Raw genomic sequence first — 26,938 nt, 5'->3', positions numbered from 1 at the left:
GAGGCTTCTCCCCCCCGCCGCGGGCGCCGCCGGCCCCGCCGGGCAGCTGCAGGAGGCGGAGGCAGGCGGAGGGAGGCGGCGCGGCGCGGGGCCGGGAGAGGCGGCGGGCGGTGCGCGGCGCGGCGCGGCGCGGGCGCGCAGGAAGGAGCCAGCCGGCCGGCCGGCCATGGCAGCGGCGGCGGCGGCGGCGGCAGGCGGAGCCCGCGGGAGGCCGGGCGGTCTCGGGCGGGCGCCGCGGCGCCCCTGAGCGGGCAGGGGCCGGGGAGGCTGGGCTGCGGGCGGGCGGGCGGGCGGGCGGGCCTCGGCATGCCGGGCAAGAAGGCGGGCGGCGGGCGGCGGGCGGGCGAGGCGGCGGCGGCGGCGGCGGCGTCGGGCGCGCCGAAGGGCTCCTGCTTCTCCAGCATCCAGATCTTCCTGGTCTCCGAGTGCGCCCTCATGCTGGCGCAGGGCACGGTGGGCGCCTACCTGGTGAGTCGGGGCTGGGGGCCCGGGGCCGCCCTTGCGGAGGGAGGGGAGGCGAGGGGGCAGATAGGGGCCGGGGGGGGGCTGGAGGGTCGCGGATGTCGCCCCCCCCCGCTCGCCGCACCGGTTGGCTGGGCGCTCCGTTCTGCATCGGGCAGCCGGCCGGGCTGGCACGGGCGGCGCAAGGTGCTGCGAGGCGCCGCTCCCCCGGAGAGGGGGTGTCCCCTCTCGGCTGCTTCCCCAAGAGGCGCCTGGCGAGGGGCTGGCTTCTGCAGCCCTTCCCGGCGCCTCGAAGGAGACCCGCAGCGCGCCGGTCCCTCTGCAGCAGCGGCGGAAGGGAAAAGCCGGAGGGCGTGCGTGTTCGTGTGTACGGGACCTTGGGGGTCTGGGGGGCGAAGGGGTGTGTGAGTCGGGACAGTGCAGGATTGGTTTCTACCGCAGATCCACTCGGTTCGCCTTCCTCTTAGAATCATAGAGTTGGAAGGGACCACCAGGGTCATCTAGTCCGACCCCCTGCACAATGCAGGAAACTCACAAGTACCTCCCTCCCCAACACCCCCAGTGACCCCTACTCCATGCTCAGAAGATGGCCAAGATGCCTTCCCTCTCATGAGTCCAGTGGCCAAAGCAGCCATTTTCTCCAGGGGAGCTGATCTCTGTCGCCTGGAGATCAGTTGTAATAGCTGGAGATCTCCAGCCACCACCTGGAGGTTGGCAACCCTACAGAGAGACCAAGGCCAGATGATATCTCCTATGACTGAGTCCTATTGCCTCTGGTCAGAAGTTTCCTTTAGAATCATAGAGTTGGAAGGGACCACCAGGGTCATCTAGTCCGACCCCCTGCACAATGCAGGAAATTCACAACTACCTCCCCCCCACACCCCCAGTGACCCCTACTCCATCCCCAGAAGATGGCTAAGATGCCCTTCCTCTCATGATCTGGCTAAGGTCACAGAATCAGTATTGCTAACAGATGGCCATATTCTGCAATGGGGCAGACGCTGGCCCACCTCGCAAGGCTGTCATAAGGTGCTTTGAACGCTGAAAGGTGCTGTGCACAGTCACCCTCCCAGACTGAAAGGAGACCTGGGTTCATCTCCTTCTCTCCCTTCCTTCTGTTCTTAGAATCATAGCATCATAGAGTTGGAAGGGACCACCAGTGACATCTAGTCCAACCCCCTGCACAATGCAGGAAATCCCCCCCCCCCATATAACTGGGCTTGCCAACGGACCTGGAATTTCCCCCCTGATTTGTTCTTGGGACTTTGAATTTTAACTTGATCTGGAGAAATCAGTGACGGCAGCTTTTTGGCAGCATGCAGGTGGGCAACATCTCGCCAGTGCTGTGAAAAGACTGGCAGAGCCGAGACCCGCAGAGGGTTGGCAACCCTCATCCGGCGGTCTTCTTTCTGCTCCGTTCCCCCTCCAAAGCGCTGAGGACATTAGAGGTGCTCTAATGCAACTTCCACTCGTGATCATAGCATCATAGAGTTGGAAGGGACTACCAGGGTCATCTAGTCCAACCCCCTGCGCAATGCAGGAAATTCACAACTACCTCCCTCCCATACCTCCAGTGACCCTTACGCCATGCCCAGAAGATGGCCAAGATGCCCTCCCTCTCACGATCTGCCTAAGGTCATAGAACCATCATAGAATCAGAAGAAGAAGAGGAGTTGGTTTTTATATGCCATTTTTCTCTACCTTTTTAAGGAGAATCATAGAATCATAGAGTTGGAAGGGACCACCAGGGTCATCTAGTCCAACCGCCTGCACTATAAAGGCAATCCACAACTACCTCCCCCACACCCCCCCCCCAGTGACCCATACTCCATGCCAAGGTGCCCTCCCTCTCATCATCTGCCTAAGGTTATAGAATGAGCCTTTCTGACAGATGGCCATCGAGCCTCTGCTTAAAAACCTCCAGGGAAGGAGAGCTCACCACCTCCTGATGACGACGACGCTGGTATGGTTGTGTAGCCTGGCGAAATGCCCTGAGGAGATCCTCGAGGAGCATCTGCCTCTTTTCTCCCTTCCGCTCCCAGGAGTCGGTAGCGGAGGACAGCGATGGTGAAAGCTGATGAAGCACAATCTGGCTGTCGGGGGTCAGCGCTTAAAGACGGCGTTTCCTCCAGGGGTGATGCTGTCACTGCACAGGTGAAAAGAGAAGCTGAGACAGGCCCAAGGAAAACAGAGAGGGTGGTGCTCCCCACCTGGCTAGCGCACCTCCTCTGGGGTCGAACCTTGCAGAGTGGGCCCTAAACACCCTTGAGGCGGTTGGAAGTGACTCAGCATTTCCTCTGGGGGTTTTAGCTCCTGTCTTTCCCCTTTCTCTTCTGGTGGGGGACAGAGAACACATGGGGGGGGGGGATACAGAAGGCTGCCTTCTGAAATCCGAGAGGCTGGGAAGGGTGGGTATGCGTAGGACGGTCGGCTGCCTTGGTACCTGAGTCCTTGCGAGCAAAGGGGAATCTGGGAGGGAGGGAGGACTGTGTGCCTCTCCCGGGATCTGTCGCTGGCTCTCTTTGCTAGAATCGAGTGTGAGAGCACTGTGGACGAACACAGAGCTTCCTCACATTTCGGTCACTTGAGGCAAAGTCCGATGGCCATTGCAAGTTTGTCTCCAGGGGTTGTGTGTGGGCCAGCTCTATCATCAGGCCAACAGAGGCAGTGGTCACCTGCAGTGAACTGGGGATGACTTCCTATCTGTCTGCCTGCCTTCCCTTCTACCTCACCTGTCTGTTCCCGCCTCCTTGCCCACTTTCTGCCCCTCTATGTCCACAAGGGAGCCAGCATGGTGTAGTGGTTAAGAGTGGTTTGGAGCTGTAGACTCTAATCTGGAGACCTGGGTTTGATTACCCACTCCTCCATATGAATAGTGGAGTAGGGAATCAAACCCGGTTCTCCAGATTGGAGTCCACCACTCATGTGGAGGAGTGGAGAATCAAACCCAGTTCACCAGATTACACTCCTCCATATGAATGGTGGAGTATAATCTGGTGAACTGGGTTTGATTCTCCACTCCTCCACATGAGTGGTGGACTGTAATCTGGAGAACCAGGTTTCATAGAACCATAGAGTTGGAAGGGATCACCAGGGTCATCTAGTCCAACCCCCTGCACAATGCAGGAAATTCACAACTACCTCCCCCCTCACACCCCCAGTGACTCCTACTCCACGCCCAGAAGATGGCCAAGATGCCCTCCCTCTCATGATCTGCCTAAGGTCATAGAATCAGCATTGCTGACAGATGGCCATCTAGCCTCTGCTTAAAAACCTCCAGGGAAGGAGCGCTTACCACCTCCCGAGGAAGCCTGTTCCACTGAGGAACCACTCTTAGCAAATTCTTCCTGATGTCTAGATAGAAACTCTTTTGATTTAATTTCAACCCGTTGGTTCTGGTCTGACCTTCTGGGGCAACAGAGAACAACTCAAAACCATCCTCTATATGACAGCCCTTCAAGTACTTGAAGATGGCTATCATAGCCCCTCTCAGTCTTCTCCTCTTCAGGCTAAACATACCCAGCTCCTTCAACCTTTCTTCATAGGACTTGGTCTCCAGACCCCTCACCATCTTTGTTGTTGGGTTTGAGTCTCCACTCCTCCACATGAGTGGTGGACTTTAATCTGGAGAACAGGGTTGGTTTCCTCACTCTTACACATGAAGCCAGCTGGGTGACCTTGGGCTAGTCCCAGCTCTCTTGGAGCTCTCTCAGCCTGGACCTACCTCACAGGGTGTCTGTTGTGGGGAGGGGAGGGGAAGGTGACTGTAAGCTGGTTTGATTCTTCCTTAAGTAGTAGAGAAAGTTGACATATTAAAACCAACTCTTCTTCTTCTAATTGCCCTTGGTACCCTCCTAAGGTTCCCAACCTCCAGCGGGTGGCTGGAGATCTCCCGCTATTACACCTGATCTCCAGGCAACAGTGATCACTTCACTTTTAGAGGACAGCCGTTTTAGAAGTTGGACTCTATGGCATTATAGCCCATTGAAGTCACTCACCTCCCCAAACCCCATCCATCCTCACTAGGAACAATTTAACTTGGGAGCATATCGTTTGTTTTCTCTCTTATTAAGTAAATATTTTATTTTCATCCTGGCCAGAGTTGTTCCATTGCTCTATCGATTTGTGTGTATTTGGTGCTGTCAAGTCACTTCCGACTTATAGCAACCCAATGAATGAATGGACCCATCTATTTATTTAGGGGACTTTTGATCCACTTTTCTCTACTCAGGACCAACTTGAAGCAGCACATGATAAGAGACCCCTGTAACAACAAGCCATCAAGCAGAGTACCTGCCATCAACAGATTAATGTGGAGGGAGGCGAGGAGGTGGTATAGAAGCTGTGCCTCATGGCAACTGTCCCTCCCCAGGCATTTAAGATGGGGCCAGTAGGGTTGCTAACCTCCAGGTAGGGCCTGTGGATCTCCTAGAATTGCAGCTGATATCCAGACATCAGTTCTCCTTGAAAAAACAGCTGCTTTGGAGGGTGGACTCTATGGATGGACATCCCACAGAGCTCCCTCCCCAAATCCTGCCCTCCCCAGGCTCCACCCCCCAAATCTCCAGAAATTTCCCAACCCAGAGTTGGCAAGACTAGAACATGCAAGGTGATTCTTTTTTAAGACCACAAGCTTGCAGGAATTCTGCTTTCTTATCAGAGGAAAAGGGAGAATATCCCAAAGCAGAGATTTTTTGCAGGCTTGAATTACCTGATTATCCTCTCTACCCCTGCAAAATGAAGCGTCTCAGGAGTTGGGTTGGAAAGCGAAAACCGTGTAATACCTTTTACTAAAACCACCCCAAACGACAACTCAGCTCTCTCAAGTTCTCCAGAGCTCTGTTGTTGCTTTATACCTTTTACTAAAACCACCCCAAATGAAACAACACAGCTCTCTTGAGTTCTCCAGAACCCTGTTGTTGCTTAAGAGAGCCAGCATGGTGTAGTGGTTAAGAGTGGTGGTTTGGCAGAGTGGTCTGTAATCTGGAGAACTGGGTTTGATTCCCCACTCCTTCATGTGAGTGGCGGAGGCTAATCTGGTGAACTGGATTTCTTTCCCCACTCCTACACATGAAGCCTGCTGGGTGACCTTGGGCTAGTCACGGCTCTCTTAGAGCTCTCTCAGCCCCACCTCACAGAGTCTGTTGTGGGGAGGAGAAGGGAAGGAGATTGTAAGACGGTTTGATTCTCCCTTAAGTGGTAGAGAAAGTTGGCATATAAAAACCAACTCTTCTTCTTAACACCTTTTACTAAAACCACCCCAAATGACAATAGCTCTCTTGAGTTCTGCAGAACTCTGTTGTTGCTTAACACTCTGTCATGGACATGGGGTTGCTATGCTGCAGCCGGCAACCCCCAGGAGAAATTGGGGGGGGGGGATGGCACGCGGGTGCAACACTGACACATTTCCATTCCCCTCTCATTTCCTTCTGCTGGTGCCTGGCATCCCTATGCCCAACAGCGGCTGAATTGTTTTGCAAACATTCTGTGATGTCCCAGCAAGCATAGACAGTCCAGTGGGGGTGTTTGCAGCTACGGGCCAGCAGTGGGGTTGCCAACCGCCAGGCGAGGTCTGGAGATTTCCTGGAATTACAACTAGGGTTAGCAACCTCCAGGTACTAGCTGGAGAGCTCCTGCTATTACAACTGATCTCCAGCAGATAGAGGTCAGTTCACCTGGAGAAAATGGCAACTGAACTGTGTGGCATTGAAGTCCTTCCCCTCACCAAACCCGGCCCTCCTCAGGCTCTGCCCCTAAAACCTCCCGCCAGTGGTGAAGAGGGTCCTGGCAACCCTGCCTGGAGAAAAGGGCCACTTTGGCAATGGTATGGCATTGAAGTCCCTCACATCCCCAAACCCTGTCCTCCTCAGGCTCTGCCCCCAAATCCTCCCACCAGTAGCTAAGAGAGACCTGGCAACCCTCATGACAACTGATCTCCAGATGACCGAAATCAGTTCCCCTGCAAAAAGCTGCGGTGGCATTATACCCTGCTGAGGTCCCTCCCCTTTCCAAACCCCGCCCTCCCCAGGCTCTACCCTCCCTCAAACCTCCAGGAATTTCCCTACCCAGAATTAGCAGCACTAAGCAGCGGTCATTTGGACTAAGAGCTTGTTTACAAGGCCGGTTTTATTGTTGGCTGTATAATCCTTAATCTGACCATGTGCCGTGCCATTCAGTGAAACTGGGTGGCAAAAAACCCCCAACACCTTCTTTAAACAAAATGTCGGGTGGCCAGAAACTTCGCTCTTTTACAAAATGGATTTTCAGGGCAAGCTGTTACCTGTGTACGCGAGCGAGTATTTGCACCTGGCTTTTTGATCCGGTAGTTTATAACCACTCTTTTACTACGTTCTGTAGCTTCTACTGGCTGCAGGGGGCCAGTGTTCAGTGGTTGAGCACCTGGTTTCTGGGCATAAGATCGTAGCTTTGATATCTTGCATGCATAAGATCTCAGTTTTGGGTCGTGACATCTCCTGTTTGGACTGATCTCTGGCAGCATCTCTGGGCAAGGGCTCTGCCTTGGGGCAGACAGTGTTGTGGTAGTTGTTAAAAATACAGGCCACATGACTCCTTCTCCTGGAATGCTTTGCAAAGCAAAGCAAGTAACTCAATGTCTGGGAAATATCTGCAGATGTTGAAAGAAGCAGATGTTGAATATCTCTCTCTCTCTCTCTCTCTCTCTCTCTCTCTCTCTCTCTCTCTCTCTCTCTCTCTCTCTCTCTCTCTCTCTCTCTCTCTTTCTCTTTCTCTAATCATAGACTCATAGGCCATTTATGCAGGGTCGATTCTGCTCCTCTCTCAATGCTGATTTTTTTAAACCCGACCTTTAAAATGACTATTCACGGTCCCGATGCAAGAGGAGAAAGTCAAACAAATTCCACCCCCACTTGCCTGCTCCTTTGTTCATTCGTTTGCATAGCCATTAGCAATAGTCGTTTGTATAGCTAAGCCTCGGCTGGGATTCTGCATGCTTCCTTCAGTGAATGCTTCGATGCGGGGGCGGAGCAAATACAAACAGTGGCGTTAAAGGGGCTCTTAAGAAACGCGAAGCAGGTATGCTTTGCAGTGACGTCTGGAATGCTGGTTCAGCATGAAGAAATTTTTAAAAATATGCGGGGCACTTCAGCCTGGAACGCGCTGCTAATTACCAAGCATAAATGGCCATAGAATTGGAAGGGACCACCAGGGTCATCTAGTCCAAACCCCTGCACAATGCAGGAAATTCACAACTACTTCCCTCCACATAGGGTTGCCAATCTCCAGGTACTAGCTGGGGATCTCCTGGTATTACAACTGATCTCCAGCCAATAAAGATCAGTTCACCTGGAGAAAGTGGCTGCTTTAACCATTGGACTCTATGGAGTTGAAGTCCCTCTCCAAACCCCGCCCTTCTCAGGCTCCACCCCAAAAATATCCTACAAGTGGCAACCCTACCCCCACACCTCCAGTGACCCCTACTCCATGCCCAGAAGATGGGAGGGAACCCTCCAGGATCCCTGGACAATCTGGTCTGGGAGAAAATTGCTTCCTGACCCCAAAGTGGTGATCGGCATTCCCTGGGCATGAAAGAAAGGGCTTTGAGAGCCAAACACTATCCTTCCTGCCCTCCCTCTCATGATCTGCCTAAGGTCACTGAATCAGCAGTGCTGACAGATGGCCATTGATCCTCAGCTTAATATATATATATATATATATATATATATATATATATATATATATATATATATATATATATATATATACACACACACACACACACACACACAAATCTAATGTATATATTAAATGTATGTTAATATAGTATATTATAAAATATAATACATTGTAATATATATAATATAATATGTAATACATACATTATATAATATATTATAAAAACTGTGGCATATATTCAAGGTTTTCCCAGCTGGTGGCTACTGACTTTGAAGACTTGAAGGGCTGTCATATAGAGGATGGTGCCAAGTTGTTTTCTGTTGCCCCAGAAGTTTGGACCAGAACCAATGGATTAAAATTAAATCAGAAGAGTTTCTGTCTAGCCATTAGGAAGATTTTTCTAACAGTTAGAGCGGTTCCTCAGTGGAACAGGCTTCCTCAGGAGGTGGTAAGTGCTCCTTCCCTGGAGGTTTTTAAGCAGAGGCTGGATGGCCATCTGTCAGCAATGATGATTCTATGACCTTAGGCAGATCATGAGAGGGAGGGCATCTTGGCCATCTTCTGGGCACTGTGTGTGTGGGGGGGAGGTAGTTGTGAATTTCCTGCATTGTGCAGGGGGTTGGACTAGATGACCCTGGTGATCCCTTCCAATTCTATGATTGTAAGACCTTGCCCATATCCTAAAGTAAGATTGGATATGATTAAATTAATTTGTGACTTGACAGAGCTTGCAGAATGAAAGCATTGGCTCAGTGGTTGTTCCTAAGGATCCCCTTGCATGCTTAGACAGGGTTGCCAACTCCAGGTTGGAAAATTCCTGGAGATTTGGGAGGTGCAGCCTTAGGAGGGTGGGGTTTAGGGAGGGGAGGGACCTCAGTGGTATACAGTGGCATATAGTGTGCTCTCAGAAGAAGAAGAGTTGGTTTTTATATGCCAACTTTCTCTGCCACTTAAGGAACAATCAAACTGGCTTACAATCGCTTTCCCTTCCCCTCCCCACAACAGACACCTTGTGAGGTAGGTGGGGCTGAGAAAGTATGGAGAGAACTGTGACTGGCCCAAGGTCACCCAGTTGGCTTCATGTGGAGGAGTGGGAAAACCAACCCAGTTCACCAGATTAGTGTCCGCCACTCATGTAAAGGAGTGGGGAATCAAACCCAGTTCTCTAGATCAGAGTCCACCGCCATTTTGTCCAGGGGGGCTGATCTCTGTCATCAGGAGATCAGTTGTAATTCTGGGGGATCTATAGACCCCACGTGTCCTAGTCTTAAATGGTCATTGTATGTTCTTTCCATAGAGCACTGAATGCCATTCCATTTAATCTAAGATTTTTGGGGGGATCAAGTTGCGGAAGAGTTACCCCTCTGTGTTTACAGTTGCCCCCTTTTATTTAGAAACAAATGCCTGGACCATTTCCTTATGTCCCCTGGCACCTGGTCAAATCAACCACCACCACAACAAAAAAATGCATTTCCTCCCCAGACAACAGTGTTTGATATCTAATATTAGTTATCAGTATTGGATATCAGTATTAGGTATCAAAACTATCTTTTCAGAGAAGCACACAGGACAAAGGTTCTCTTCTGCACGCGGCAAATTGTTTCGATATTCCATGATTATAGATTTTGATGTTCTGTGCCGTGTATATTGTGTGTCAAGTCACAGCTGACTTATGGCAAACCCATAGGATTTTCAAGGCAAGAGATGTTCGGAGGTGCTTTTCCATTGCCTGCCTCCACATGGGCTGAGAGAGTTCTGAGAGAGCTGTTACTGGCCCAAGGACATCCAGCAGGCTTCATGTGAAGGAGTGTGGAAACCAACCCGGTTCTCTATATTAGACCCCACTGCTCTTAACCACTAAACCACGCTGGCTCTCATTTCAGTTTTTCTTTGTCTGTGGCCCAGACAAAGAGGCAGCATTGAACCTCTAATCTAAAATACTGGGGTGTGGGGAAGTGGGTAGCATGTGAGACTAGGATCTGGGAGACCCAGGTTTGAATCTCCCCACTCTGCTGTAGAAGCTCACTGGGTGATTATGAGCCAGTCACAGTCTGATCCGAGCCTGCCTCACAGGGCAGCTACAATGGAGGAAGGGAGAACGATGTTGTAAGTGGTTTGGATCCCAACTGGAGAGAAAAACTGGATGTAAATCTCTAGGTAAACAGACTGTTTTTGGAAAGTGGCAGAGGGGAGCTGGATTTCACTGGAGGAAAGGGAAAAGAAGACTTTGGCTTTTTAAAAGGAAAGTCTGGTATTGCACAGTGGGGCATGTGAATGTAATTTCCTACAACACTATTTCCCTGATATGAACACTACTGCCCACACTGTCATGGAGACAGCTTCTGATGACTTGTCTAGAAAGAAGATCCCCATATTCGAGAATCTTTTAAATATGAGTGAGTGCTCTGAGGATACTACTTGTGGAGCCCACAGGGAAAGTGTTTGGCTGGCGGGGAGTCAGTGTGTCTGCTTGCTCTCGGGTTGCCATTCTTCAGGTGGGGGCTGGAGATCTGGAATTACAATGGATCTCCAGACTACATCAATTGCTTATTGATTGATTGATTGGTTATTATTATTTTTTAATTCGTTCCCCTTCTCCTGGAGAAAATGGCTGCTTTGGAAGGTGAACTGTATGGCAAAATGAAATCACAACTGTATGCTGCAAAATGAAATCACAACTGCAAGCTACTTACCGGCAATATAGGGCCTTGACTCTTCCAGATGAATATTTCAACCTAAAAACTCAAGCGCAACTGGATAAATGCAAGCAAAAAGCCTTCCTGGGAAAACAGCAGGAGAGGTTTATCCAGGCCATGAATTTGAGAGATTCCAGAAAATTTTGGGCTCCAGTGTCAGATGACACCAGGGGGAGATGCTCCCCTAACACAGTCATTGCAGCGCAGTCTTGGCATGAATATTTTATGAAGGTTTTTTATGATGACATAGTGAATATGGCAGGGCCCCCGTAATAAGACTACATGATGTGGCGGAGTGGCCCCCGGTTACAACAGAGGAGGTCAAATGCCTTATTGACCAATTAAAACCAAGAAAGGCAGCAGGACTGGACGCAATGACCCCCAAAATAATTAAAACCTTCCCTGATTGGTGAGCTACCTTTTTGGCCGACCTGTTTACAGTAGCTGACAAGACTGGCCATACCCCCAGATACACTCTACCAAGGTCCCTGCCCTCTCTAAACCCCACCCTCCCAGGCTCCAGTTGTTTCCAAACCCAGAGTTGGCAACCCTAGCAACCCTGTCTATATCCGCTAACCTAGGAAAATGCGACTTAGATTCTTGATCTGAACCAATGTTCCTTTGGGGCGACGCTTCCCCCCCTCCTGAAACTTCACATTTCATGTCTGCAAATTTTTTAAAATACATTTTTTTGTGTGCTAAAAACCTTGGGTGATGATCGGTCAGTCGCTCTCTCACACCTAACCTACCTTACAGGGTTGTCATGAGGATAAAACGAGGAAGTGGAGAGCTGCATACATTACCCAAAGTTCCTTGCTGGAAAAAAAATGTCTCTGTGTGTGTGTGTGTGTGTGTGTGTGTGTGTGTGTGTGTGTGTGAGAGAGAGAGAGAGAGAGAGAGAGAGAGAGAGAGAGAAAGAGAAACAGGTAGTCAAACAGACATCTTTTCCTCATGTTGGATATGTTACTGTCCCCGCTTTCATGCTTAGCTAGTTGTAAATAACAACAGAGAGGTGAACTCAATATTTCCATGCCTTTCTTCCAACCGTACTCCACCCTCTTCTCTCCTGTGGAAACTATTAGTAATTACTGATCTGACCTAGCCAAACCACTCCCCAGGCAACCAGCGAGTTAACTTGCAGGGGAGGGCAGAATTTTGTTGTGAAGCCTAGCAAGAATCTCTCTTCCTGGCATCCTTCTCGGATTGCTTTCCGAATCAAATTTGCTGCCCACAACTGATGCTGTGGCGGAACTCTGCTAATGCATTTAAATTCTGTGGGCTCGTCGTCAATCCCAAAGGCCAAATTTGGTTTTGTGCTGAATAAATAGTAATTATTTTTTATTGTTTTCCATTTGTGAAGCAGTTGAGCTTTTTTTGGGGGGGGGGGGGACGGACGGTTTACAACCACAGATCCATACATATATCATCAGAACAGCTCTATGAAGTCAATTGCAACATTTTTCTCCCAACCCACAAAAGATGCAATAGGCCCCGAGGATGGGGTTGCCAGCTCCGGGTTGGGAAATACCCTGCCCCATAACCTGCTTAGGCCAAACAGAGGGAGGAGGGAGGAAAATGAGCAGTCATAGGTAGGGTTGCCAACCTCCAGGTGGTGGTGATATGTCTGTATTATTGTATTATTTCCCAATGACAATAACACAGTAGGAGGTTGAGAGTTCAAAGCAGTTTGTTTATTAGTCCCAATAAACACACCTGGTGAGAATTGGCCCAAATGCACAGGACAATTCACAAACCAAAACAAAGGATTGCAACAACGTTTATAACTTTGGGTCAGGGGTGTTACCATTACATCGATTTACTGCACATTGGTTATCTACTTCACTTTAATTAGCATAGGGTATAGATATTGGTCAGAGCTGTCTCTAAGCAAGCACTAGGTCTAGAAACACATTTCTATGTGTGTAGGTAAGATACTGTTTTTCTCTACTGGTGAACGGCCGTACCAGGCAAGCAATGTAGTCTTTCATTCTGGCAGCTTATAATGGCGTCTGCCAGACTCATGCTAACTTAAATGATTACACATTAGGGCATCTGTTTCAAGGATCAATACTTCACCCCTTATACCTGGGGCTGCATGTCAATTACATACATGTGCTCTCACATGGTATTGTGCTAGATGCTAACCCTTATATCCTGGGCTTAGCATCTTTATAGTGCGAGGATGCGGACTGAGCATAAAGCATACATTTCCAATACATTTCCCATAGCATATAATGATTTCAGGCATTACAGTGGAAGGAGATCTCCCGCTATTACAACTAATCTCCAGGAGACAGAGATCAATTCCCCTGGGGAAAATGGCCGCTTTGGCAATTGGACTCTATGGCGTTGAAGCCTCTCCCCGTTCCAAATCCTGCCCTCCCCAGGCTCCACCCCCCAAATATCCAGGAATTTCCACATCCAGAGCTGGCAGCTCTATCAAAACAGGGGAATGAACTTTGTGGCAGGATTGAATCTGAGGCTGATTTGTAACCAAGGAAAATATGTGCCTTTTTGGAAAGGGCTTCTGAGCATGTGCGGAATGCTTTCCTCTCAACACCGAGCAGCCTTGAGCCATCTGCAGGATAAAAGACCCACCCTTGTTCCAAGGCAGATACCTTCAGTTGACTGTTCATTACTAACAACATGGTTTGGGGTTATGGCTGCCAACCTCCAGGTACTCAACAAAACCTATAACAACCAGCTGTGAGCAGAACATTTTTCACAATAGCCAAACATCCGTGTGAGACTTACAAACAGCTCAATTTTTACACAGCTCCAAAATATAAGCAAAATAATATTATTGAGTCTCATGTGGCTGTTTGGCTATTGTGAAAAATGTATAAAAATTGAATTACTTTACATGGAATGGTGACTTTACAACAACAAACCAAATATATATGTATATATGAATGAATCCTTGCCTTCACACAGTATTATAATATAATGTTGTTATAAGGTATTACAACTATTGTTGCCAAAAGCTGTAATTTTTTGAATAACCTCCGGGTTCTAGCTGGAGATCTGCTATTACAACTGATCTCCACCCAATAGAGATCAGTTCACCTAGAGAAAACTGTTGCTTTGGACATTGGACTCTATGGCATTGAAGCCCCTCCCCTTCCCAAAGCCTGCCCTCCTCAGGCGCCTCCCCAAAAATCTCCAAGTATTTCCCAACCCGGAGCTGGCAACCCTATTTAGGGTGAAGCTAGGGTTGCCAACTGCCAGGTAGTAGCAGGAGATCTCCTGCTAATTCAACTGATCTCCAGCTGATAGAGATCAGATCACCTGGAGAAAAATGGCCGCTTTGGCAACTGAACTTGATGGCATTGAAGTCCCTCCCCTCCCCAAACCCACCCTCCTTGAGCTCCGCCCCAAAAATCTCCCACCGGTGGCGAAGAAGGACCTGGCAACCCCACTAAGGAGGGTGGGGTTTGGGGAGGGGAGTAGGCTTGCCAGGCCCCGTAGCTCCACCTGCGGGAGCTTTCTGGGGCCGTGGTTGCGGCGCGGGATGCGCATGCACGCCTGGCTCAACGCACGCGCACACCCCGCGTGACATGCCTACGTCACTTCCGGGTTTACCCGGAAGCAACACAGACACTCTAGCGATCTTGGCTAAAGCTCTATGGTTTCCATAGAGTTTCCATAGAGTTTAACCAAGATTGCTAGGGCATCCGCATCACTTTTGGGTTTACCTGAAAGTGACATGTGTGCGCACACGGGTACTGAGTGCCCGCTGGCCATCAGCTGGCTGGCTGGCAGCCGGGTGGATCAGTGGGATTTTACCCGGGCACTTGGCAACCCTAGAGGGGAGGGACTTCAATGCCATAGAGTCCAATTGCCAAAGTGGCCATTTTCTCTTGGTGAACTGATCTCTATTGGCTGGAGAGACGCCGGGAATGGAACCTGGGACCTTCTGCATGCCAAGCAGAGGCTCTACCACTGAGCCACAGCACCTCCCCACAGCTCTCCAGGGTCTCAGGCGGAGGTCTTTCACATCACCGATTACTTTATCCTTTTAACTAGAGATGCCGGGGATTGAACCTGGGACCTTCTGCATGCTAAGCAGAAGCTCTCCCACTGAGCTAGAAACCTTGATTTAGTGAAGTCTGTATTGTCATCAAGGTCATTATTGTCAAATCAGACTAGGAGTGGCTCTCCAGGGTCGCAGGCAGGGGTCTTTCACGTCACCTACTACCTGGGCCTTTTAGCTGGAGATGCCAGGGATTGAATCTGGCACCTTCTGCATGCTAAGCAGATGCTCTGCCACTGAGCCACAGTCCCTTCTGCTCCTGTGTCTGTCCTTGGGCTACTCCGGGCTTAAATTTTATGCAGAGCTGAAAGGCGCTGTGTGCGTGTGGTAGGATTCTGTTTCCACTTTGCATCACTTATGCAAATGGGTAACCCACGCGCCTCCCTTGTTTTCTCAGGCAGCTGCACGCGCCCTGCTATTTCCATGTTCTCTTAATGTTCTGTTTATGCTCCTGTTTGGCTCCCATCTAATTATCCCATAAGCGCTTTGAAAATAGATATTAGCCTCCAGTGGAGTGACACTGGAAAACCCGGAGCTGAGGTTGTGTTCACACAGTCGCCTTGGATCTGGGCATAATCCTTTAATCCCCACACTGTAGCTATTGTGCTGCAGGCTTAGAAATAGCTGTGTATCTGAAGGGCTCTATCAAGAAAGGGAGAGCTCCTGCCAATCGGGCCGAGAAATTTTACAAAACGTTCTTTTTGAAGGTTGCCCTGCAGACAGTGGAGACAAAAGAGTAATGGCTAGGATACAGGGTCCTATAGCCATTTAGAGTTTCAGGGGCTTTGCCTGACCCATACAATGTTGGATTGCCTATCCATAGATGTGCATTTGAAGCTGCCTTATACTGAATCAGACCATCAAGTCCATCAAGGTCAGCAATGTCTACTCTGACTGGCAGTGGCTCTTGAGGGTCTCCGGCAGAGGTCTTTCATATCACCTACTGCCTGGTCCTTTTAACTGGAGATGCTGGGGATCAAACCTAGGACCTTCTTCATGCCAAACAGATGCTCTACCACTGAGCCACAGCCCCTCCCACCACTGGTCCATCAAGGTCAGCATTGTCTACTCTGTCTGGCAGCGGCTCTCCAGGGTCTCAGGCAGAGGTCTTTCACATTACCTGCTGCCTGGTCCTTTTAACTGGAGATGCTGGGGATGGAACCTGGGACCTTCTGCATGCCAAGCAGATTCTCTACCCCTGAGTCATGAAATGGATTTGTTTCCCCACTCCTACACATGAAGCCCGCTGGGTGACCTTGGGCTAGTCACACTCTTTCAGCCTCACCTATCTCGCCGGGTGTCTGTTGTGGGGAGGGGAAGGGAAGGTGATTGTAAACCAATTTGATTCTTCCTTAAGTGGTAGAGAAAGTCTGCATATAAAAACCAACTCTTCTTCCTAAATGGGACAGCCTTCAATTGAATCAAACCCTTGGTCTTCCAGGTCAGAATTGTCTACTCAGTTTGACAGTGGCTCTCTAGGGTCTCAGGCAGAGGTCTTTCACATCACCTACCACCTAGAAGATTCTTTTAACTGGGGATGCCAGGGATTGAACCTTCTGCATGCCAAGCAGATGCTCTACCACTGAGACACATTCCCTTCATAAGTGTTAGTGCCACCACTTTTCATTTTGGTTGACCTTAGGAGATACAGCATCTGAAGAACTGGAGGTACAGCTTCTGAAGATGTGAGCGCTAACTTACAAAAGCTAATGCGGGAATAATTATTATCTGTCTTGAAGTTTCTGCTGGAGTTCTGTTTTGCTTGGCCCGGAGAGAGCTCTTTGGTTTCAGCCTTGTTTGTCCATCTGCAAAATGGGAATGTGTAGCGGTAAAGGACTGTAAGACAGTTGGCCGATTGAAAAAGCAGTTGATGGAGAAGCCGCGGGGCGGTCTGCCAGATGAAAAATGGGCAAAACAGATTCTCGGGGCTTTTCCTCTCGGGGTTTTTGCTCCAGCTTGGCTTCTTAACTGCCTTGGTTTCTCACCTCCTTTACACATAGTATAGCTTACAAGTCACCAGTGATAGAAGCCAAGCAAAAACCCAGTGTGGAAAAACCCTTAGTTTTATCAAAAAGCCCTTTAATCTATATATTAGCTTGGAAGTTTCACTTAAATATTATATAGCTTTTGGAGGTTGGGTTGCTACTCCAGGTTGGGAAATACCTGGAGATTTTGTGGGTGGAGCCTGAGGAGTGTGGGATTTGGAGAGGGGAGGGACTTCAATGCCATAGAGTCCAATTGCGAAAGCGGCCATTTTCCCCAGGGGAAGTGATCTCTGTCACTCGGAGATGTTCAGCCACCACCTGGAGGTTGGCAACCCCACTTGGAGGTGCCAGCACTGCGTGGGACCATCTGTGTGGGACACTTTGCTATGGAGGATGACCACAGCTTTGCGGAAAGTAAGATGTTGCCTCCCACTGAATCAGAACATCTATTTTGCTCTGACGGGCAGTGGTTCTCAATATGCCTCTTTCCCGCCTGGGTTACCCAAGGTCAAAATTGGGACTTTTGCTTGCTAAGCACAGCCAGAGCACCTTACAACGGGAAAATATTTAATTTTCCTCTTCAGCTTTGCAGACCAAAGCTCTTTTTCTTTCCCCCTAGGGACCTTCTAAATCTGGGGTGAGAATTTGTAAATCTACTTTGCGTGAGTGTGCAGTTAAAGGCACAAAGGCGCGGCGTGGTGTAGTGGTTAAGAGCAGCGGACTCTAATCTGGAGAACCAGTTTGGTTTCCCCACTCCTCCACATCAGCAGTGGACTCTAATCTGGAGAACCGGATTTATTTCTCCAATCCTTCACATGAAGCCTGCTTGGTGACCTTGGGCTAGTGACAGTTCTTTCTGAACTCTCTCAGCCCCACCTATCTCACAAGGTGTCTTTCTTTCTTTCTTTCTTTCTTTCTTTCTTTCTTTCTTTCTTTCTTTCTTTCTTTCTTCCTTCCTTCCTTCCTTCCTTCCTTCCTTCCTTCCTTCCTTCCTTCCTTCCTTCCTTCCTTCCTTCCTTCCTTCCTTCCTTCCTTCCTTCCTTCCTTCCTTCCTTCCTTCCTTCCTTAACAGTGACCCCCATAGGGTTTTCAAGGCACGAGATGAACAGAGGTGGTTTGCCATTGCCTGCCTCTGCATAGTGACCTTGGACTTCCTTTGTGGTCTCCCATGCAAGTACGAACCAGGGCTGACTCTGCTTAGCTTTTGAGATCAGGCTAGCCTGGGCCATCCAGGTCAAGGCAAGAGATGAACAGAGGTGGTTTGCCATTGCCTGCCTCTGCATAGCAACCCCGGACTTCCTTGGTGATCTCCCATGCAAGTACAAACCAGGGCTGACCCTGCTTAACTTTTGAGATCGGGCTGACCTGGGCCATCCAGGTCAAGGCAGGAGATGTATGGAGGTGGTTTTCAATTGCCTGCCTCTACATAGCAACCCTGGACTTCCTTGGTGGTCTCTGCTCTGAGCCCTAACCAGGGACAACCCTGATTAGCTTCTGGGATCTGACAAGATCAGGTCATTCTGGGCCATCCAGGTAAATGCAGGAGACATTCAGTGGTGGTTTGCCATTGCCTGCCTCTGTGTAACAATCTTGGTATTCCTTGGTGGTCTCCCATCCAGTTACTAACCAGGTCCGATCCTGTTTAGCTTACCAGATCTGAAGAGATCTGTCTAGCCTGGGCTATTCAGGTCTGGGCATTTGGTTTCTAATGGGAGAAAAATGCAATTTTTCACACCGAGTGTTTTCTCTTGCTGTCAACGTATTTAAGCTACAGACGGCCCCTCCTTGCCTCTAGACCTATAACAACCTTGTTCTTTTAGGGGGTTGCATGATTTATTTCCTCTGGCTGTCGCACAAATATGTCCTCCTTAAGTTTTTTTAAACTTCTCACCCCAACATGGAAATCTCCGCTGAACCTGAAGTGAAAGCAGTCCCTTTAATAGCCAAACATCTCAGCTGAACCTGGAGTGCAATCAGTCTGTTTAACAGCCAAAAATCTCAGTTGAACCTGAAGTGAAATCAGTCCATTTAAACAGCCCCCCCAAAAGCATTGCTCTTGGGTCTCACGGTATCCAGGCTTTTTTACGAGCAAAAAGCCTGATTTAATTTTCTCTCCTCGGTCTTTAGCCACCCAGAGAGAGAGGGAGAGCGCTCCAGTTCAAGCTGACCTAGTTGTGAGGACCCAACATCTGCCAGAGTCGTGTGTGTCAGTCTGGATATAGGACGTCTATATGGGAGGGGGGCGCCTCTCAGAAGACAACGGTTCCCCGTGTGCTTTGGCGTGATGGTGGCGGTTTTTTTGACCGCAGACTCTTGAGATATCGCACACCACACCACTGGAATTTGTAGGAGGCTAAAGGGTCGGGCAAAGTGAACAGAGGGGTTGGCAGGAAGAAATGGAAATAACCGGAAGGGGAAAGCTGAGCTTAATTTAATTCCTGCATTTATAACCAAAGAAGCTTTCATCAGTCTCCTCTTCTCTATTTTTATCCTTACAACAACACTGTGAGGTTGGCTAGGCTGTGGGTGTGTGACTGGTCTAAGGTCACCCAGCAGTCTTCCATGGCAGAGTAGGGATTTGAACCTGGGTCTCCCAGACCCTAGTCTGACACTCTAACCACTGTACCACACTGTCTCTCTTTTTCTCTCTTTTTTCTCTAATTTGAGCTGGGACTCCACCTCTGAATCTGTTTGCAGATCCTTGTGGTATATATATCTACAGTGGTTGTTTCCACACAGTTGTTTTGCTTCACCTTGGTTCCTAAAGTGAAGGAGCCCTTTTTGGAGCATCCACATGATACCACTGCAGTTTTTCTGGAAAGAGTGACCAAAGCTGGTTTGTATACAGTGTGGACAGGCAGGTGTGGCTTATGCGCAAGGCATTTTTTGTTTAATTTCACTTAATGCAGAGGGTCCATGGCTCAGCGGAAGAGCCTCTGCTTTGCATGCAGAAGGTCCCAGGTTCAGTTCCCAGCATCTCTAGTTAAAATGGACCAGGCAGTGGGTGATTGGAAAGACCATTCTCTCAGACCCCAGAGAACCACAGAAAACAATTCTGCCCCTCCCTGGCATCTGAGGCTTAATTCCAAAGACCCTGCAACAAATGGTTAAAATTTTGGAACTTTGGATGAGGTCTGGCAAACCTAGACGCAGTCAGATTACGTCTTTCAAGCCTTGCTGTCTGTGCCCCCACCTACAGAGGTGAGGTGGGTGGCAATTGAATAATAGAATCATAGAGTTGGAAGGGACCACCAGGGTCATCTAGTCCAACCCCCTGCACAACCCCCTGAAGACAGGACCTTTTTGGTGGTGGCGTCGTGCCTTTCAAATGCCCTCCTCTTTGATGCTCACCTGACACCTACTCTATTCACTTTTAGACACCAGGCCAAAATACTTCTTTTTACCCTTGCCTTTGACCAGGGTGTTGATCTGTTAAATTGTTTTTAGCATGTAGAAATTGAGGATTATTAGGAGGATCCTTTAGGTTGCAAAAATGTTCTATGCTCTGGGTTTTTGTTTTGTTTTTACTGCTGAGCCAGCATGGTGTAGTAGTTAAGAGTGGTTGACTCTAATCTGGTACACCAGGTTGGTCTCCCCACTCCTCCACATGAAGCCTCTGGGTGACCTTGGGCTCGTCACAGTTCTCTCCAAACTCTCTCAGCCCCACCTACCTCACGAGGTGTCTGTTTTGGGGAGAGGAAAGGAAGGCGATTGTAAGTTGGTTTGAGACTCCTTAAAAGGTAGAGAAAATCAGCGTATAAAAACTAGCTCTTCTTCTTCCTCTGATATGCTCCTAAGATTTTCTGTGCTGCTTTGCTTTTTGAAATTGAATTTTGAATGAGTTTATGTTCTCAGAATTTTATCTGGTGCTATTTGGTGTGCCAATTTGAGCAGGCTGCTGAATAGGTTGCATATACATGCCTCAGCTCAATCCATCAGTCAGCCATTTAATGTCATAAAATGTCTACACTTGCAGGCTCAACTGGTTTAGCAACACCCCCTCTCAACTGCCCTTGAGGAAATCCAGGGAAGTATAATTCAGAGGGGGCTTTGGAGCCCCACAGAGAATTCTGGGACAAGCTACAGATCTGAGAATCCCTGTGGCTTTTAAACTAGCGCTGTATAATGCTCCACTCTTTTACATGAATACATGAAGCAGCCTTATACTGAATCAGAACTTCGGTCCATGAAAGTCAGTATTGTCTACACATACCAGCAGCAGCTCTCCAGGGTCTCAGGAAGAGGTCTTTCACATCACCTACTTGCCTAGTCCCTTTAACTGGAGATGCTGGGGATTGAACCTGGGACCTTCTGCATGCCAAGCAGATGCTCTACCACTGAGCCACAGCCCCTCCCTGAACACACATGAAACTGCCTTATACTGAATCAGACCTTTGGTCCATCAAAGTCAGTATTGTCTACTCAGACTGGCAGCAGCTCTCTAGGATCTCAGGTAGGGGTCTCTCACATCACCTACTTGCCTGGTCCCTTTAACTGGAGATGCCGGGAATTGAACAAGGGACCTTCTGCATGCCAATCAGATGCTCTACCACTGAGCCACGGCCCCTCCCCATTTGTATTTTAATTGTAGTTTGGAACTGTCCTTTCTTCTTTTTGATTCATCAACTCATTGCAATCAGGCGGCTCCTGAATATTTCAGAAATCAGAGCTTTAATCCTCTTGCTTACATCATTGTGTTGCAGGTGAGAATGTGTAGGAGGCAGATTATTTGTGGCATTTTTAGCAGCCTGCCAGGTAGAGGTGTGCATGCGCATGTGAAGGGGGGGGAGCGAGGGAGAGTCACTTATGTAACTCTTTAAGTAAATAAATTTGGCTCCTGGGAATCTGGATGCCTCCCCCCCCCCCCGAGAGCTTGTGCTCATCGACAAGAGAAACGAAGGCAGTAAGAGTGATCTTTTGTTACATCTGGCAATTAAAGTGTGTCTGGAACACCCTGGGTACAAATTGAAGCTCTTTTTATTAGCCTCGCTGATGGAATCTTAATGCGCTTGGAGATTTATTTTGCAAATTATTTGGTATGCAGGAACAGAAATAAAGCATTCTGGCACAGTTTCCTTTCTTCTCCCAGTTGCTGTTTCACCTGCACACATAGTATATGAGAGACATATATTAACCTACTGGTTACAACTAGAACCAATCTGACTGAGTAATTGGTAATAGATTTTACAACCTATGCACATGCCTGTTAGGGTTTGAACTGTTTGTATATGTATGTATATATTTATTCCTGTAAATGTGTGCATGTTTAACATGTGTTTTAGTTAACCACTGATGAAGGCCCAATAGGCCGAAACGCGTTTGGTATGTGGTTACAGTTATCAACCCTAGGAAATGCCATTGTGCTATTTTAATGTTTTGAAATATTTTTAACCTTTACATAGCGCTTCTAATAAATTATATTTTCAGTATATATATATCTATATATCTATCTATATCTATATATCTATATATATCTATATCTATATATTTTCTTTCTACCCAACCGTGGGTACCCAGCTACTGGGGATCCATGTGCCACCACCGGCAAAGGGAAGGAACTACTGGTAGATCAGCTAATGGCAGTCAAAGAATCTGGCCAGAGCTGATAGGTCATAGCCAGTCAGGTGGTCCATCCTGACTCCTATCAAAGGCTTTTGCGTCTAGCTGGTTGGCATATCTCAAACACACTGCTTGTTGTTGGCCCTGGAACACTTCTAACTAGAAATAGTTGTTGCTATTTTCTCAGCTGAGGTCTAGATATAAGAACATAAGAAGAGCCCTGCTGGATCAGACCAAGGCCTATCAAGTCCAGCTGTCTGTCCACACAGTGGCCAATCAGGTGCCTCTAGGAAGCCCACAAGCACGATGACTGCAGCAGCACCATCCTGCCTGTGTTCTATATCACCTAATATAATAGGCATAAGAACATAAGAAAGGCCATGCTAGATCAGACCAAGGCCTATCAAGTCCAGCTGTCTGTCCCGCAATGGCCAACCAGGTGCCTCTAGGAAGCCCACAAACAAGGCGACTGCAGCAGCATTATCCCGCCTGTGTTCCACAGCACCTAATGTAATAGGCATGCTCTTCTGATACTGGAGGGAATAGGTATGCATCATGGCCAGTATCCATTTTGACTAGTAGCCATAGATAGCCCTCTTCTCCATGAACATGTCCAACTCCCCTCTTCAAGCCTTCCAAGTTGGCATATATCACCACATCCTGGGGCAGGGAGTTCCACAATGTAACGATGCATTGTGCGAAGAAATACTTTTATCTGTTTTGAATCTGTCACCCTCCAGCTTCAGCAGATGACTCTGCATTCTAGTATTTTGAGAGAGGGAGAAAAGCTTCTCCCTGCCCACTGTCGCCACACCATGCATAATTTTATAGACCTCTATGATGTCTCTCTTTAACTGCCTTCTTTCCAAGCTAAACAGTCCTAAGCATTTTAACTGCTCCTCATATGACCTGACAACCTCTGTTGAATGGCAATATTTACAACTGGAAAATTTGTTGGTATCGAAATATGGTCCTGCAGCACTTGTTTCAGAATCTCCCATACAGTTGCAAACTCTTATTAAATCAATGCAGAAATTGAAATTACTATATTTGTTTATAAATATTTGATGTCGGTTAACAAATACCATATACAGAGCCTCAGAAATGAATGGATCACTTGGTTTTGCCAAAGTAATGGGATATGGCCCTAAATTTTATACTCTTCTTTTTGTGGACCTTATATTTAGGATGTGTGTGTGTGTAAAGTGCCGTCAAGTCGCAGCCGACTTATGGCGACCCCTTTTTTGGGGGGGGTTTCATGGCAAGAGACTAACAGAGGTGGTTTGCCAGTGCCTTCCTCTGCACAGTAACCCTGGTATTCCTTGGTGGTCTCCCATCCAAATACTAACCAGGGCTGACCCTGCTTAGCTTCTGAGATCTGTTGAGATCAGACTAGCCTAGGCTTACCGGGCCCCTCTTCTTCTTCGGCGGGAGGTTTTTGGAGTGGAGGCGGTGGTGGGGTTTGCGTGCTTCTGGAAGTGCTACATTGCAAAGGGCCGGTTTCCACTCAAACTCCCAGTTTGAGTGGTAAATAGTGTTGCCAGGTGCCCCGTGGTGGCGGGTAAACCCCCGGCAATTTGCCCCTTTGCCCATTTACCAGCTGAGGGTCGGCGGGCAAGCGTGCATGTACACGCCTCTGCAGGTCACTTCCGGTTTACAACCGGAAGTCCCGCTTCATGAGGGACCTTGTGCCACTCAAACTAATGCCCCTTATGCCCCTGCAGGCAGGGACAGGTCACTTCCGGTTCTCATCTGGAAGTGCTGCATTGCAAAGGGCTGGTTTCCACTCAAACTAAGAGTTTGAGTGGCATAAGGCCACTCAATTCAATTCAATTCAATTCAAAAACCTTTAATGGCATATTTACTATTACAGTTGTTACAATTACAGTTGTTACAAGATAATCATAAAACCTAATATCAATAAGATGAGCTCAAAAATCAAAGGTTTCAAACTTTTGAATTTTCATCACTTCCAGCAGAAAATTGGCAACATCTACAGTAATTTTTGGAGCAGAGTCATTTAGTAGTAGTTGACATTTTGCTTTGTTGGATAGATAATATTTTGGATGTATCCAATTTTTAAGCCTTTTCTCACGGGATATTTGGTAAAGGGGACAGTCAAGCAGTATATGGTCAATCGTGTCCAGGGAATTGGACCCACAGGTACAAAGCCGTTCCTGTATTGGGATTTGATAGAACCTTCCATACAACATCCTTGAAGGGAAGGCGTTGACCCTGGCAAGAGAGAAGGCTCTGCGAAGAGAGGGGATGTCCAGATTATAAAAATAATGGGGAATACTGTCAGGTTTTTTCACAAGACCCAGCGCAGCAGAGGAGCAAACCGGGGGTTGAGTGTGATGTAGCCTCTGTAGTTCTATATCTAAGAAGCTTTGTTTAACAATTAAAAAAATGTGAGCCTCAGAAGTTGAGGCCAAGTCTTCCAGGGAGACTCCAGTAGATTTTATTTTGGCCAAGATTATGCAGTCCCAGGAAGTGTTATGAAGTTCTTTCAGCAGCATTGATAAAAGAGAACCGCACTCTGATCTGAAATACAATTTAAGCCAGAAGCGAATCGTTATTAGCCAAGCCTTTGTTTCGCACAAACTTTGGCCTAACTCAGAATAAATTGCATAATAAGAGACACATCGTGGAAAAGCCAGAATTTGTCTAAAAAGGTTTCCTTGAAAGGATTCCAAATTGCGGTTAGAGGCATTGATCCAAATTGGAATTCCGTACAAGATCCGAGGTAAGATTTTGGAATTGAATACCTTAACTGCGGCAGGGACAAATTGGTTGCCCTTATAGAAAAAAAATGACTTTAATTGGCTCGAGGATGTTCTCCCTAGTTTGATAGCTCTATTTCTGTGTACTACCCATTTCAGATTATAGTTGAAGGTAATGCCCAAATATTTAAAACTCTTCACCTGATGTATTTTGGCCTTACCTATACGCCAGCTAAAGGGGGACCACTTCTTAGAAAATACCAAGATGTTAGTTTTAGAATAATTGATATTAAGAAGGTTTAGATGGCAATAAGTTTCAAAGCCCCAAGGTAGCATTTGAGGCCAATTTTGGAATAAGATAAAATGGTGGTATCATAAGCGTATAAAAGAAGAGGTACGGCTTTACCTCCTAATTTTGGCAGATGGCCGTTGATGGGAAGTAGTGAAAAGATAGTAGCTTCCATCAAACTCAAGTGTCAAAAATTGCAGAACCCTTCCCCCCAGAGCCCCTCCCCCTCCCCCTCGAGTGTGTGTGTGTGTGTGTCAAGCCCTTATCTTTATGAACCCGAGGACGAGTTCATTCTAGGGTTTTTGTTTGAGAGCGCATTACCGAGTCTGGCCTGCGAGGTCAGCGTGCTAGAGAAGAGAAGAGGCTGCCCCCCCTGTTTGAGAGCAAGGCTCTAAGGAGCCATTAAAAAAAAAACCCTATTTAATATAGAGTGGAGGAGAAGACAGTGTTTTTCCTAGTCCCCCTTTGATTGTGAGGTGGTAATCAGAGGTCAGTGGGGTAGAGAAGGAGACAGCCATAGTGTGTGTGGAGGCTTTAAAAGAGCCCTTTTTCCTGGTAACCACCTCCAGCCAGGAGATTCCCAAACAAGTGGTTTTTTACACGCCTGATGGGTTTTTTAGCCCCCTGTGTTGAGGGCACAGAGTGTGCTTTAAGCTATACCGTGTTTCAGATCCCCCTTATAGAGCAGGCAGCCTAGAGTCCAGTTTTTTTCTATGGCAAGCCTGCTTGTCATTTCCAGCCCCAAAGTAGCCAGAAGAGGGGAGGAGGGGCGGGGTGTCTAGCACAGCTAAACAGCGTTATTTTCCTTCTATCTCTCTCAGAGAGTGACCATCTCCCCTGTTGTGCTTAAGAAGCAGAAGCTAGAGAGAGAGAGAGAGAGAGAGCTTGGCTTTTTAGTCTCTGGGCAGTTTAAACAGTCTTACCCCATGAGTTTTGCCCTGTGGAGATGTATTCAAACGGAGGAATCGCCTCCTTTTTCCTATCAGCTGACCCCACTCAGTTAAGAATTTTGATGGGGCTAGTTTTAGGAAGGGGTGGTATGCTCCAGAACGTGCTTACAGTGAGGCAGGAGGAGGGGGAGGGGGAAGGGAGGGTTTTTTTGCCCAATAAGTCTGCAAAGGACAGAGGAAAAAGCCCTCCCTTCCCCCCCTCAAACAAGCCCTGCTCTTTTTAAAGTTGTTCTTTCTTCCCCGCTTTTACAGCCAAGACGGCTCAAAACCTGCAGCCCCTCCTTACAAAAAACAAAACTGAAGCGATAGGCAGAGGGTGGGGGCTGCAGGGGCCATTTGAGTGAAAACGGCCCCTTGTGGTGCGTTTTACACCCGGAAGGGCCACATAGCAACAGGCCTTTACCTCTAGGGTTGCCAAGTCCTACCTCTCCTCCGGCGGGAGTCTTCTAAGGCACAGCTCGGGATCGCGCGGCAACGCGCATGTGTGTCACTTCCGGTTTACAACCGGAAGTCCCGCCTCACGGGCTTGAGTGGCCTTATGCACTGATTGCTGACTATAGCATATTAACTGCACGGACGACCAACAAC

The 26,938-nt window shown here is 48.2% G+C and overlaps 1 protein-coding gene across 1 annotated transcript in view; it reads left to right on the top strand.

Moving 5' to 3' along the window:
- Positions 1–357: 357 nt before the first annotated feature.
- The window catches only part of SLCO3A1 (solute carrier organic anion transporter family member 3A1), a 179,762-nt gene continuing 153,181 nt past the window's right edge, over positions 358–26,938 (top strand). The window contains exon 1 of the mRNA XM_056865863.1: positions 358–468. Within this exon, the coding sequence (XP_056721841.1) occupies positions 436–468 (33 nt within the window). The 5' untranslated portion in view covers positions 358–435. The remainder of the gene's footprint in view (positions 469–26,938) is intronic.

Source organism: Euleptes europaea, chromosome 20 (assembly GCF_029931775.1).
Source record: "Euleptes europaea isolate rEulEur1 chromosome 20, rEulEur1.hap1, whole genome shotgun sequence".
NCBI classification, from domain to species: Eukaryota; Metazoa; Chordata; class Lepidosauria; order Squamata; family Sphaerodactylidae; genus Euleptes; species Euleptes europaea.
Note: the sequence above shows the minus strand (reverse complement) of the source record. Positions and strands in the feature narration are given on the sequence as shown.